Source organism: Lolium perenne, chromosome 4 (genome assembly GCF_019359855.2).
Source record: "Lolium perenne isolate Kyuss_39 chromosome 4, Kyuss_2.0, whole genome shotgun sequence".
NCBI classification, from domain to species: Eukaryota; Viridiplantae; Streptophyta; class Magnoliopsida; order Poales; family Poaceae; genus Lolium; species Lolium perenne.
This window is the reverse complement of record NC_067247.2, coordinates 383,617,699-383,631,870: the sequence shown is the minus strand read 5'-3', so window position 1 is coordinate 383,631,870 and position 14,172 is coordinate 383,617,699. Positions and strand designations below refer to the sequence as shown.

General features: G+C 44.5%; 1 protein-coding gene across 1 annotated transcript; it reads left to right on the top strand.

The window, feature by feature from the left end:
* Nucleotides 1–4,015: 4,015 nt before the first annotated feature.
* On the top strand, nt 4,016–7,704 carry LOC127297276 (probable serine/threonine-protein kinase At1g01540). The gene is made up of 7 exons (XM_051327573.2): nt 4,016–4,906; nt 5,475–5,579; nt 5,660–5,782; nt 6,626–6,796; nt 6,876–7,005; nt 7,107–7,316; nt 7,403–7,704. Exons 1-7 carry the CDS (start codon nt 4,134–4,136, stop codon nt 7,505–7,507), a joined length of 1,617 nt encoding a protein of 538 aa, XP_051183533.1. The 5' UTR covers nt 4,016–4,133; the 3' UTR covers nt 7,508–7,704.
* The last annotated feature ends 6,468 nt before the right edge of the window (nt 7,705–14,172 follow it).

The following is a 14,172-nucleotide window of genomic DNA, read 5'->3' as shown; positions in this document are numbered from 1 at the left end:
TATTTATCTTATGGGAGAGACACCTCTAGTGAACTGTGGACCCCGGTCCATTCTTTTATATTAAATACAATCTACTGCAATACTTGTTCTACTGTTTTCTGCAAACAATCATCATCCACACTATACATCTAATCCTTTGTTACAGCAAGGCGGTGAGATTGACAACCTCACTGTTTCGTTGGGGCAAAGTACTTTGGTTGTGTTGTGCAGGTTCCACGTTGGCGCCGGAATCCCTGGTGTTGCGCCGCACTACATCCCGCCGCCATCAACCTTCGACGTGCTTCTTGACTCCTACTGGTTCGATAAACCTTGGTTTCTTACTGAGGGAAACTTGCTGCTGTACGCATCACACCTTCCACTTGGGGTTCCCAACGGGCGTGTGCTTTACGCGTCATCACTCACAAATGAGCCTTTCCCTAGTAGTGCGACATTCACATAAAACCATCACAGAAAGATAAAAATTTGACCAAATACTCATTGCATATTATATGGAAATCATAGCTAATTCATCATATGCCCTCAGGAACATGGGGATCTACTCACAAGTGACAAAAATGGTATGTATGAGAGGCATATGGATTACAACGCAATCTGAAAATATAATATCTCCACCAAATAAAGACAAGTTGCCAATCACAATCATGCAAATAGCACTTAAACAATATCCGGGCTTCCATGAATCACAAACTATGAGGGGAACATGGTCGATCTTTGAGCTGCAGATGGTGATGATGATGGTGCTGATGGATATGTCGATAGAGAGGCCTCCCCCTACGACAAGGAGGAGTGGTGATGACGATATCATCGATTTCCCTGCACCAGAGGCTTCGGTGTTGCATGATCTGTCCTGTCCTGTCCTGGAGTAGGAGAGGACTTTTGCCACTGCCACTGCCACCGCCTCTGTAAATCTTGGAAAATATGGCATCTGTTTCCTGGTGAGACGGAGGCTCTATCAAAAGGAGGGGTCGAGACGGTGCTCGAGGCCCAAACGGGCATGGGTGGCGCGCCACCTGTCCTCGTTTGACGCTCATGGATCCCCTATCATACTTCTTTGGACGACAAACACCGCCCACATGCCCAAGCACGAGCGAACCAACAAGCTGCACCCCGTCCAGACATGCAATGCCACTAGTATCCGAGCACCACCAGGAACCGACCAACACCGCCCACATGCTGATGCAGTAGCACTAATGTAGAACCCAACAAGGAAAACCTTGGGTGCAGAGCACGAAGCAAGCTTTGCCGCTGAGAACAATTGAAGAACCAACGCCAGGCGAAGAAGCATCGCTGCCCAACCATCGGAGAACCGCACGCCGTGAGCTTCAAGACGACATCTTCAAGAAGATCACGACACAAGAACGCGCTACCGTTAGATATAAAGATCTTGGGTTGTAACCCGGAGCTCGTGGACTCAACGCCCTCAAGAAGGGGACAACGTCGACAGATGCTACTATCGTGGGTGAGGATTTCCTCTAACAAACGCACTCTGGTATTCGCATAGGGTAATGGTCATCGTCATAGCAACAACCGAACCGCCGTCACACCACGTGGATAGCCAAAACCATGCCGTCCACACGGCCAAAGAACCTGGCCAGCACCTGAAGCTCTGACTCACCCGCCAACCAGCAAGACTCCCACCATCCAAGGCCGCCATCCCGAGAACGAAACTGAGCATACCGATAAACAAAAGAGACGACGGGAGACACCACCGGGAGGTCCTTGGAAGACCGGTGAGAGAAACAGAGAGGGTTCGATCGATGATCTGCAGCCCCGCATGGCTGAATCTAGGGCGGAGGTTGTTGGAGTCGAAAAGGGGCACGCTCACAAGGAACAAATAAACCCATCTGTCAAAAAAAAAAAAACCCGAGCTGGCAGAGCACTGGTCTCATCTTGCTAGAGGCCGCCGGTCGCCACCAGCACAGCGAATTTCTTCCGCATCGTCCAAACCAACCGAAAAGCAGCGAAGCGAAAACAAGTGAGCGAGAACAGATTTTGGAAGCCTCTTCTCACATGCACGGGAGACGCATCGAAACGAACAACGGGCTCGACGACCTGTCTAATTGTCTATCAGCGCACACCGTGACGCGCGCGCCGCCGAGCTGTCAACGCCGGGAAGCTATCATCAGCTGACACCGCCGGGAAGCTAATCTTGGAACAACGCGTCACCTAAACCCTCCGTCGCCAAAGTCCAGATCGACCTCACTCCGGCGAACTGGTGGGAGATACACATACATATCCAGCGATCCAGCCAGCAGGCAGGATTAATGGTTGATGTGCACGCTTGATTAGTTAGATATTCCAGGGTTCTCTAATTAAATTGTTCCGTGTACAAACCCTGTCTACGTGTAAATGCATACAGGTCTGATGTGACCCTCACAATCTTTCTGGATCGATCATGCCCGTATCTAAATCTTGCAACCATACCAGTATATATATCTGTATATACAAGCAAATGAGGATTTATTAGTTTCTATATATCAGCCATAGTTTACATCCACACTTGACTTCGACCTATATAAACGTCAAATCAAGGGGGTCGGTCCTCACGTCTCATCCAACCACAATACTTTTGATTTGCATTAACATATAATCACATGATGCAATTACTTGCGGAGATCGAATCTAAGACTACCCACAATGGGAGTATCATAGGTAGTATCATGCATCACATGCATGTAAAAAACTGATGTGGCAGTGCAATTAAAGATGAGAGAGCTGATAGTAGTATCATAGGTAAATACCGTATCATAGCACGTAGTACTAGAAAATTTAATGCCAAACAAATCTTGTACATATATTTGCATTGAGATTCTACAAATCAATTAATATAAAAAGATTTATGATACTAGCATATGATACAATGCATTGTGGACGTAATAACATATAGTACTATCGTACACATGATACTTCTATATGATACTATGCATTGTGACTAGTCTAACTAAATTTCTATTGAGTCCACCGCCACCATATAAAATACATAGTACAATTAATTGAGGGCAACCTTATTAATTTCACATCCATATCTAACAACCCTGGCGATCTTTTCTGGATCAATCATATCCATATCCACATCAATAACTATATCTATGCGTGTAAATGCAGAATTCTTAGTTTCTATATCAGCCCGTATCTTCCAATCGCACTTGACCTATAAATGTAATAATATGAGAAATGCAAGCAAACATGGCTACTAGTGTTGATTTGCATGCGCCTAATAACAACATGCTACAACTACTTTAGATCGTGGATAAATCTTTACCTTACACAATTTGTACTCACCATGCTATATTCGTAAAGATATGTACAATTAAATTCGACAACCTTGACCGCCATCTAGATCTACATATCTATATCTATATCATTACTTAGCATGAAATAAATATGTGGAAATATGTACAATTAAATCCCCCAATCTCATAATTTTCGACCGATCACAACTACATATAATTTATATGTTCAGATCCTATATCAACCAAATATATCTTGTATTTCAAAAGTGATGTATAACAACAAGGCGAAGAGTAAAATTCTACCCTCACGGTTCCAGTCGATCAAAAAAGCATTCAGTACATTCGGCAAGGTCTTGAAACATATTTGTCCACCTTTCTTCGATATTTTGAGCTTTCGACTCTTAGCGCCCAATTTAACGCCTTTTGGGCATATATGGCACCAACCCACCAACCAACAGAAACCCTATTTTCAACTAAAGATCCACACCACTATATGATCCAACCGGTGATAAAGCACACTCTTGATTCGCAAAGCAGAAGACGCTAACAACTGGGCAAAACAAAATATTGGAAAAGTACATCGCAAGAGGGCACTATCCTTAACAAAAGCAAGATTACATATAAACCAGCAAATCTGTAAATTTTTCACATAATAATAAAGATCAGGCACAAAACCATATCCGTTTACCTCACTGCAGCTGGGCCCACATTTCAGTCGGCCCCTCGTGTGATGCAAAACCAGTAACGGCTCAACCCCAGAAGACATCACAACAAATCGCCAACGCCACTCGTGAAAAGCTACACACAAGTCTCCCCAGTTCCAATCTGCGTATGTAAGCGGCCGACGAAAATCTGGACTCGCAAGCGACTCTGTTCCATCACCAGCATACAGCCGTGGCGATGGCGGCGGCGGCAGGGAGGCGGCTGCTGCTGCAGGCGGCGGCGGAGGCGCCGCCGCGGCAGCAGCACCTGACGCGGCACCAGCAGTCGGCGCCGCCGCAGCAGCCGGCGTGGAGCCCGGGCGCCCTCAACGTGTGGCTGTCGCAGCACACGCCCATCTTCGGCCTCCGCCTCTGGGTGCTCATGGGCATCGCCGTCGGCGCCGCCTTCGTGCTCGTGCTCCTGCTCCTCCTCCTCTGCCTCTCCCGCCGCCGCCGCCGCCGCGACGGCCTCCTCGGCCCGAATCTCTACCCCGCCGCCGACACCAAGGTCCTCAAGCAGCACATGCAGCACCAGCAGCAGCCGGCCAAGGACATCCAGGAGATCGTCCGTCACCAGCAGCAGCAGCAGCAGATGTCGGCGGCGCCGCCTCCTCCTGCGCCGCAGCCCGCCAAGGCGGAGCCGCCGCCGCCCACGTTCCAGCAGCAGAGGGCGCAGCTGCCGGCGATGCCCGCGGGATCCAAGCGCTCGACGGCGGCCAGCGGCCTGTCGGCCACGACCAGCGGGGGGAGCGAGCGGGACCTGGCCACGCCCAGGAGCGCCGGGAGCGGCTCCATGGGGCCGGAGGTGTCGCACCTCGGGTGGGGCCACTGGTTCACGCTCCGGGAGCTCGAGGAGGCCACCGGCGGCCTCACCGAGGAGAATGTGATCGGGGAGGGCGGCTACGGGATTGTCTACAGGGGCACGCTGCAAGATTCCACCATCATCGCCGTCAAGAATCTGCTCAATAACAGGTAATCGTTGTGTTCCTTTTCTCGAAAGCTGCTGCTTCTTTTTTCTCCTTCGAGCTGCTCCATTTGAATTCAACAAAAATCTCCCCTACGTGTTGAAGCTTTTAGTTTTACTTAACAAGTTAAGCCGATTTCAATTGTTGAATTTGAAATGGGGAAAGGATCCATTATTGCAGTGGTTCGATTTTCTGCGATTTGGTTTGTTCATCCATTTGCCAGAGCGAATCCCTCTTGTTGCTTGATTTGATATACGAGTGAATTCACTTTAACTATACATTTCCATTTGAAGACAGAGGCATCCTCTGGCATGATTTTATTTTCATTAATCGGTGTTTGCCGATGAACTGTTTGATTGTGGGGCTCAATAAAATTTCAAATTGTTGCCATCATTCACTCTCGTTCTGTGCGCCCCTCTGTATTCGATTCATCTCGATTACTGCAAAGATATATTTTTTAATTTCTGCACAGACTTCTAGGTCTGGATTGCTATTTCATCTCTCACCCCATCATAATTATCCTAATCTCTGTCGAAAATATTTATTTATTTATTTTCTCCTCCCTTTTTTACCAGGGGCCAGGCCGAGAAGGAGTTCAAGGTGGAGGTCGAAGCGATCGGCCGTGTTCGCCACAAGAACCTGGTTAGGTTGCTCGGCTACTGCGTAGAGGGCGCTTACAGGTGAAATGCACTGCAATCTCTTCCCCATTTCTCCCATTCATTTCCAAAATTCTCTCCTCAAATTTGCTGTGGTTGGGCAGGATGCTTGTGTACGAGTATGTTGACAATGGTAATCTTGATCAGTGGCTTCACGGCGATGTTGGTGAAGTGAGCCCACTGACCTGGGATATGAGGATGAACATAGTTATTGGAACTGCTAAAGGGTAATGCTTCTTTTGCTGTCACCCTTGTGAGTGGTTTGCTTATTGCTATTTCTTGGACTATAACCTTCTATCATTTTAAGCTTATGCAACTGTTGACTAGAATTAGCTAGACTGTGACTGAGAAAAGCCAAATATGGGCAATCATCTTAGACGACATAAGTGCTAGCTGGCATGTTTAGGTGTGTTCTGTTACAAGACATGCGTCTTGGTTAGGATAATTGAGCCGGGTTCTGGTGAGATTGCATGTCCAAGGAATTCAGGTGCTTCACTCAGAAGTTTGTTAGGTCCTATTTCTTGACATGCACATATTCCTTTCTGAGAGGTTAGAGAAAGAGACAATTGATTGTAACCTATATTTCGCAGTTATGTGTGTACAAATTATGGGATTTCTCATATTGTACATCGTGGGACATAGCTGCTTTTGGAAATAATTCGAAACTTCACATCCATATAAATGGGACAGTAAAGGTGTTTAATTCTCAGACACAGGCATGTGCTTATCTTTCATGCCTCCTTCCCTTTGCTTTCCTGCTGCCATCTTTATTTTAGTCATAGCACAAAGCCTGAGATTCCTTGTGGTTCTCTCTCTTTAGCAATGTAATATACAATTGCTTAATAATACTTTAGCTTGCGTATGTTTTTAGAATAGAACATTGCGATTCGGTTTAACAGTCAAAGTCTGAACTCAAGCATCATGTGTGCATTAGCAAGCACTCTAGCTGTGTATTCGTTGCCTAGAAGAAGTATTGGCAGTGGTTTGCTGAAACAGTCTCAACAGCTCTCTTCAAAGAGGGATGTGACAGTAAAACTCCTCACCTCTGACACTCGACTTTGCTTGCCCAGGCTGGCCTATCTTCACGAGGGGCTGGAACCGAAGGTTGTTCACCGCGACGTCAAATCTAGCAATATTCTCCTTGACCAGCAATGGAATGCTAAAGTATCAGATTTTGGGCTTGCAAAGCTATTGTGCTCGGAGGAAAGCTATGTCACTACCCGTGTTATGGGAACCTTCGGGTTAGTGTTCTTCTAATGCTCAATGTTGTATGTTAATGTTGATCTTGTCATGACCGAACTCCTCTTGTTTATGTTGCAGCTATGTGGCACCTGAATACGCCAGCACTGGAATGCTAACTGAGAGAAGCGATGTTTATAGCTTTGGTGTCCTTTTAATGGAGATTATCACCGGTAGATCTCCTGTAGATTACACTAGGGCATCTGCAGAGGTTAGCTTAATTTGCCTGTTTTTAGCACACTCGTTTATTTTCAGAACTGTGGAGGTCCGATGAAGCTAAATTGTTCCATGGAAAATGCGTCTTTTGTCCAGGTGAACTTGGTTGAATGGCTAAAGAACATGGTGGCTGAAAGGAAAGCAGAGGAAGTAGTTGACCCCAAGATGCCCGCGAAGCCTTCCCCGAAAGCACTGAAGAGGGCACTTCTAGTCGCTCTTCGGTGCGTCGACCCCGATGGCCATAAGAGGCCTAAAATGGGGCATGTAATCCACATGCTCGAGATGGAAGACCTCAACTTCCGGGATGTATGTCCTACTTAACAATTCTGCTGACCTTCTCTCAGTTCTTTTAACACCACTACTCACATTATCAATTGCGATGAAAATTGCAGGATAGGAAGCCCAGAAGGGATGCTCCTCATGCGACATCGGACAGATCCACCTCAAGGGAGGATGGGAGCTCAAGCAAGCGCGAGAACCAACGGTACAGACGATGAAAGGCCGACAACGATGCTAAAACCGGAACTTGGGTTTGTGTGGATTGCTGCTAGATATGTACGGTATTAACTAGTGGTCGTTACATTCTTTTTTGGCACCTCATTGGGTCTGTTAACCAACTCTCTCCATGCTCTTGATTGTATTATATGCGAGCATCATTCTGTGACAGATGATAGTTGAACCACACACAAGTTTATGCTGGTGTTCTGACTTGTTACTAACATAACATGCCATTCCCCCAGCTGACACTCCACAGTTTTAATGTGGATCCCAACCACCTAATGCAAGTGGTAATGTCATGTTTTGTCTCCTCTGCTGATCTATCTACCGCCCCGGTCCAAATCCTGATTCCTAGCTCTGGAAGAAGAACTGGTGCCTTGCTGTTGGAACTTCCTGGAGTTGCATCCACATGCGGTCACATGGCATTTGCACCACACTTAACACTTTCACCCTTTAATTTTTCCCCCAAGATTCTGAGCAAGCCTTTGTTTTATCATCAGCATTAGTTGGCTGGATGCTTTTTGTCCACTATACCGCATCTGGCGACTCAGTAAAACAGCATCTGCGTCAGTTCTTGTGGCTTCGTCTCTGCCCTGATCTGCATGTTCGTCATTACTTTGAAATCTTTGTGAAATCACTCATTTAGTTTTTCATCCAGCCGCTGCCAGGATTCTGTCAGCAGTTTTTTACCGGTCAGGAACTTGTTGCTTTGTAGTAGGAGTAGATCGTGGAAGCATGATTATTGGATCTTGTGTTTGATTAGACTTGATCCCTGACAGAGATGATTAGTTTGCAGCCTATGATTATAAGGTCACGTGATCTGTACAGTCGGCAGTCGCCTTCGATTGCCTTGTGCAGTCAGGTTCGGCTCTGGCCCAGGGCAAGAAGTGCGACTGTTCGGGGCTCAACCAAAACTGGGGTCCATTTTTTCTGGCACGGTGTATATAGGAAAATTAGAAGAAAAAAATTAGACCCATCTAGCATGCACGCAGCCTAAATTGGGCCCATTTAAAGAGTTCGAGCCGTCCCTGTGTGCAGTGGCTTATGATTTCTGGGGCTACTCTATGGCATGGCATGCCATAAACTGTGTTTGACCATACACAGTAGTAATGCAGTAGTATCCCGAAAATAGCCAGGAGAGGAGAGCATGTGTCTAGGTGGACCTGATTTAGAAAAAATAAAAAATGGTACTCCTTTTGATCCATATTAGTTGATCCAGTTTTATCTAGATTTGTATGACATATATGTGTATGTAGACAAAGTGGGGTCAACTAATTTGAATTGAAGAGAGTACTGTATTTCAAAATTTTAGAATTTTTCTATAGTATATGCGGTTTCAACTTGGAACCTTTTGATTTTCTCTGGCATTTCAAAGTTTTAGAGTTTTTTCTAGAGTACCTACAGTGTCAACTTCGAACCTTTTGAATGTTTTGTCGAGAGTATGTGCAGTATCCGCTCTGTCTTTCGACAGCATCCACAGTCACTTTCAGCTTCAACCTGTAGTAGGAGGGACGTCTCTTTCTTGCTTCAACGGCTAGCTCTGTGTCTGAGCTGCCGAGCACTGCAAAACGTTAGGAGAAACTGTCACTGAATATAAAAATTGCGAGACGTGGATGCGTCCAAATAAACGGCCTGGAGCATACGTGACTGGATCGATGGTGGAAGGAGCAAGATGCCGCCAGAACAGAAGATGGCAGTGAAATTGGCTGGACTGGCCCCAGCGAGTTCCGCACGGGTGTCTCACACAAACAGACGATTCTCTCGTTCGACACCACCGCGTGCCGGCGTGCTGGCGAGGCCAGAAAGAATTTCACCTGTCTCGTCGTCTTGGCGAGACCGGAGCAGACCAGGGTGTCGAATTGGCGCAACTGGATCCTCCGGCGGGGCCGGCCGGCCACCGACGGCGGCAGCGCCACATGGAAGATGGCTGGAGAATGTGAGACTGGTCCAGCAAACCCTTAACTCGCGTCCAGCTCGCGGCATGCCAGTCTGCCCTGCCAATCGTTGGGGACTTGCTATCGTAGTATCGCCTCCCTCTCTCGATAAATAAATAAGTGAACATCTAGCTCTAAATTTTGTTCATAAAAAAATGTACTCTTATCTTTTAATTGCTTTTATCGCACGGAAATAAAACCTAATAATATTGAACACATGTTTTTCTTATTTTCTACAAGCACTTAGCTCATTGAAGGTGAAATAATTAAAGAGGTGAGATGCATCTTTCTAATGCATTTTTCACTTCACTTTATAATTTATGTTGAAAAATCCGCATGTACACTTATTTCTGAACGGAGAGAGCAGACGAAATAGGTTGTTTGGTTGCCCGGACCTTCTTCATGTTGCGGTGATTCTCAAAGTACCTTTGGACATGACCTCGGAGCTACCGCGGAATGTCGGCTGACATTTCTGAACACTGGTTCGTGACGACATCAACGCTCGGTTGCAGAGGCGCTGCGCCTGTGCGGAGGATGCTTGTGCTTGAGCGTGAGCTTTCCGCCACACTGGTTATTGCCGCCCATGGCGAACTACTACCATAGGAAATAATCGGAGTATGGTATGTCAGCCATAATACATAGGTTTGGTAGGGTATTTTAGATGCAAATAAAAAAGGGATATATACCTCATGCATTTCATTTTTTTAGTTTTGTTATTGTTGTACACACTTATCACATTACTATGAAACTTTTTTTTTTTTAATTCGGGCTACTCCCCTTTCCATTACTTAACATAACGGAAATATACATTGTTCAAGAATTACTTCCAAAACACATCAAAAGGAAACAGGAAAGAAAGAGCGCCCTTGCATCGATAGGAAACCCGCTGACAGATGCCTCGGCATCGAGACATCTACTACGGGGCAAAAACCTATCAACACTAAGACTAAAAAAAGGTGTTTATCACATAGTACATCCTTCGAAACCAAAAGGTTAACAGGCATCAGCAACTAGACTTCCAAATTTCTCTTCGCATTTGAGCAACCGACGATCACGATCTTCAATCATCAGCAGTCCTGGCTCCGGGGTCTCCTGCTTCTTCCTTGCCAATTCTGCCGCCATGGTGATCAACTTCTTCGCACCTCCTCTAATCTTCTCTGCATCCTCAGCTTTGTAAAGGCCTGCCCAGTAATTAAGAAAGGAGCAGATAGTAAACAAGATCACCTCAGGGGATTTGACTGTATATTTTTCAAATGTTACTTTATTTCTGATATTCCAAATGGACCAGCATATCGCCGCCAAAAGCAAAGTATAAAACCTCTCATCTCCCGGTAAATAAGCATATAACCAGGCCAAACTCTGCCACAACGATCTAGGACATGTTTTTGCTCCTACACAAGCACCCACAGCACCCCAAATCACTTTAGCAACCCCACAAGAGAAAAACAAATGCTTCGCCGTCTCAACATTGTCACAGAAGCTACAATCTGGGCAACCCAGCCAATTTCGCTTTCTCATATTTTCTCTAGTCAAGATGGCATCATAATGAAGCTGCCATAGGAAGATTTTAATTTTCAAGGGTAACTTAGCCTTCCAAATTCTTTTATAATTAGCTCCAGCCAAACTATTCTCCATATATTGATACATGGATTTAGTCGAGAAGATCTTGTTCGCAGTCAACTTCCAAACTATGTCATCGGAAACCTGAGATCTATTAATAAGCCCTGCATTTAGCTTAATATTATTCCAAATCAACAACAACTCAGGAGACAACCTTCTCCGAAAAGGAACATTAAAATTTGATTCGACCACTCGCTCAAAGGTCGCTTCCTGAGCGTGGCATATATTGAACAGCCCAGGATATCTCTCCGCAAGTGAAACCCCTCCTTCCCAGGGATCAAGCCAAAACCTCACAATATTTCCCTTATTTAAAATTACTTCCCTACCACACAAATAATAATCCTTCACTTTAAGTAAAGCCCTCCAAGAAGGTGAGTCAGATGCTCTAGGTTTCACATTCACCACAGTTTTATTTTTCAAATATTTCTCTCGCACAATTTTTTGCCATAGGCCGTCTTCTCTATCAATTTTCCACCACCATTTACATAATAAACTGATATTTTGTTTTCTTAGGTCTATGACCCCTAAACCCCCTTTTTTCTTTGAACGACATACTCTCGTCCATTTAACCATGCAATATGCTTTCTTCTTTTTCCTTCCTGCCCAGAAAAACTTTCTACGGTGTTTATCCAACTTTTCCACAAAGGTTTTATTTAACAAAAACATAGCCATATAAAACGAAGGAATCCCCGATAAACAAGCATTTAGCAAGGTTAATCTAGCTCCCGATGAGGCAGCATCACAAATCCAAGCCTCCAGTTTTTTTACCATTTTTGCATCCAAAAATCCCGATAATATTTTTTAACTTGGAGAAAGTCACAGGAATACCCAAGTACTTAATAGGAAGCTTCCCCACCTGACAATTAAACATATTGGAATAGAACTCGTCCATATCATTATCTCCACCTATAGTAATTATTTCACTTTTCAAGAAGTTTATCTTAAGGCCTGACATCATTTCGAACATATAAAGCAACATTTTAAGGTTCAAAGCTTGTTCTGGATCATGCTTGATACATAAAACTGTATCATCCGCATATTGCAAAATAGCTACCCCATTTTCAACAAGATCAGGTGCAAACCCAGTAATAAGACCATTTTCTTGAGCCTTCAAAACCATTTTAGTCAAACATTCTCCTATCAAGTTGAACAAAGTAGGAGACAAGGGGTCGCCCTGGCGAACCCCTTTGGCACTTTGAAAATAAGGACCCATCTAACTGTTGTTATGTGAAATATCTTTTGCCCACCATTGCCCTTCAACCCACGGGTGTCGCTGCGCCGTATCTTCCTGTTTGATTTTTAGATTCATCATCCCGATTTTTAGATTCATCATCCAGTGCTGGCGTACATTTGGTTAGTGCTCACAGCTGATCCCGATATATATAGGCTTCTAAACTCGGCCCAATGAGTGATTACATCGCTAATCCAACCCATAATTCATCCCAAGGACAGAGGCAGCCTCCATCCCGAAGGTGCAAAGCAGCAATAGGATCGATCCGTTTTGGACTCACATGATCTAGGAAAAAAAACTGATATTCAACAGCCAATAAGGGCTCTCCAGCGACTAGATGCATCCATTTGCATCTACGTGGACGGACAAGATGCATCCGTTTGCATCTACGCAGATGGAAAATAGATCTACACCCCAGCCGTGCGACCTGACAGAAATATCCAAGCTGTCCGCGAGGACCCAAACACGACGCATATATGGGGTCGAAATATGTCGGCACGGCACGCGGATAGCTCGCGTGTCCGCCTAGCTGTTATCAAGGCCCGCGGGGCAGTGACTCGGGCAAGTAAACAGTTTTCATTAATATTTATTGGCTAAAAATAACCATCTTTACATACATGGTTAGACGAGTTAACCTAAAATACGATGACCGTACCTACCCGTTGTCAGCCTGACCTCAACCTCAAGACAGAAAGACACATTGTATCAGGCTTCGACCTCCACGCAAGGAGGCAGCTCCAACGAGGCCCATGGCAGCGACAAAAAAGTCCACCAGGCCGACAACAATGGTGTTGAAAAAAATCACTAGAGAGAACTGACATAACCAAACACGATTGGGGCTGTATTGGAAGAGATCAAGGTACATTTGAGTAGACGTGTTTGAAATAGCCTCAATATTCTTTCGATCCTTGCAAAATTATTTAACTTGCCAGGCTGCAGTGCCTAATAGTTGTGAAACATAGACATGCCACAACATGCAATTTCCTGCAATAATGACCATTTCTGTGTGCTTCGTTGTTAACAATTGAACTGGCATTTTCATACAATCCATCTTTTTAGCAATTCAACAAAAAATTAGTAAGATTTAACAAGTGATTTTCTGAAGAAACTAAATTGCGAGGTCATCTTTTATAACTATTGTGAGCATTATTGTATATGGGGGCATCTGAGCTGGAAATTTTGTCAAAACTAATATACTTTTAAAATAATATTACAAGCATAATTAAGGTATACTTAAAATATAGTGATTGTTTTTAACACGTTGCAACGCACAAACATTTTTGCTAGTTATTACCAATGTTTGAGGCCAAGTGTGTGTGATAGGGAGTCTTAAAAGACCTGATATATACTTGTGGTCGCATGCACAATGGTTTATATATATATGTTCCGACCTCACTCGGAACAACATTGTATTGTACTCAGAAGATTAAACGCCTACAATGACATGATGTGATTGAGAACGGGTGCCACATACAGGTATGTTGCCGTGCAAGCACTGTGGACACATGAAATTATTTATTATGTCATATGCTGCCTCATGGATGAGGATGTGACAAATAATTTTTTATAAAAAATTAAAACCAACAGTTGGTGCTGCTATACTTCTTTTGTGCATATTTATGTTTCGCAGGATCATACATTTGTAGTGTATGCGTTTTAATGTTTGCAATGTGGATCCAAGGTATACAATGCGGTATATTTTTTACCATTAAAGAAAGATTTATGTTGTACTGGATTAATTGTTTATATTTGGCGGATATTACTTTTTTGTCCCGTAGTTAGTTAATTTACTCCCTCCCTTCACTAATACAAAATCTTTTAGAATATTTCTAAAGTGGGCTAGATACAGAATAAATGAGTGAACTTGCACGCTGAAACA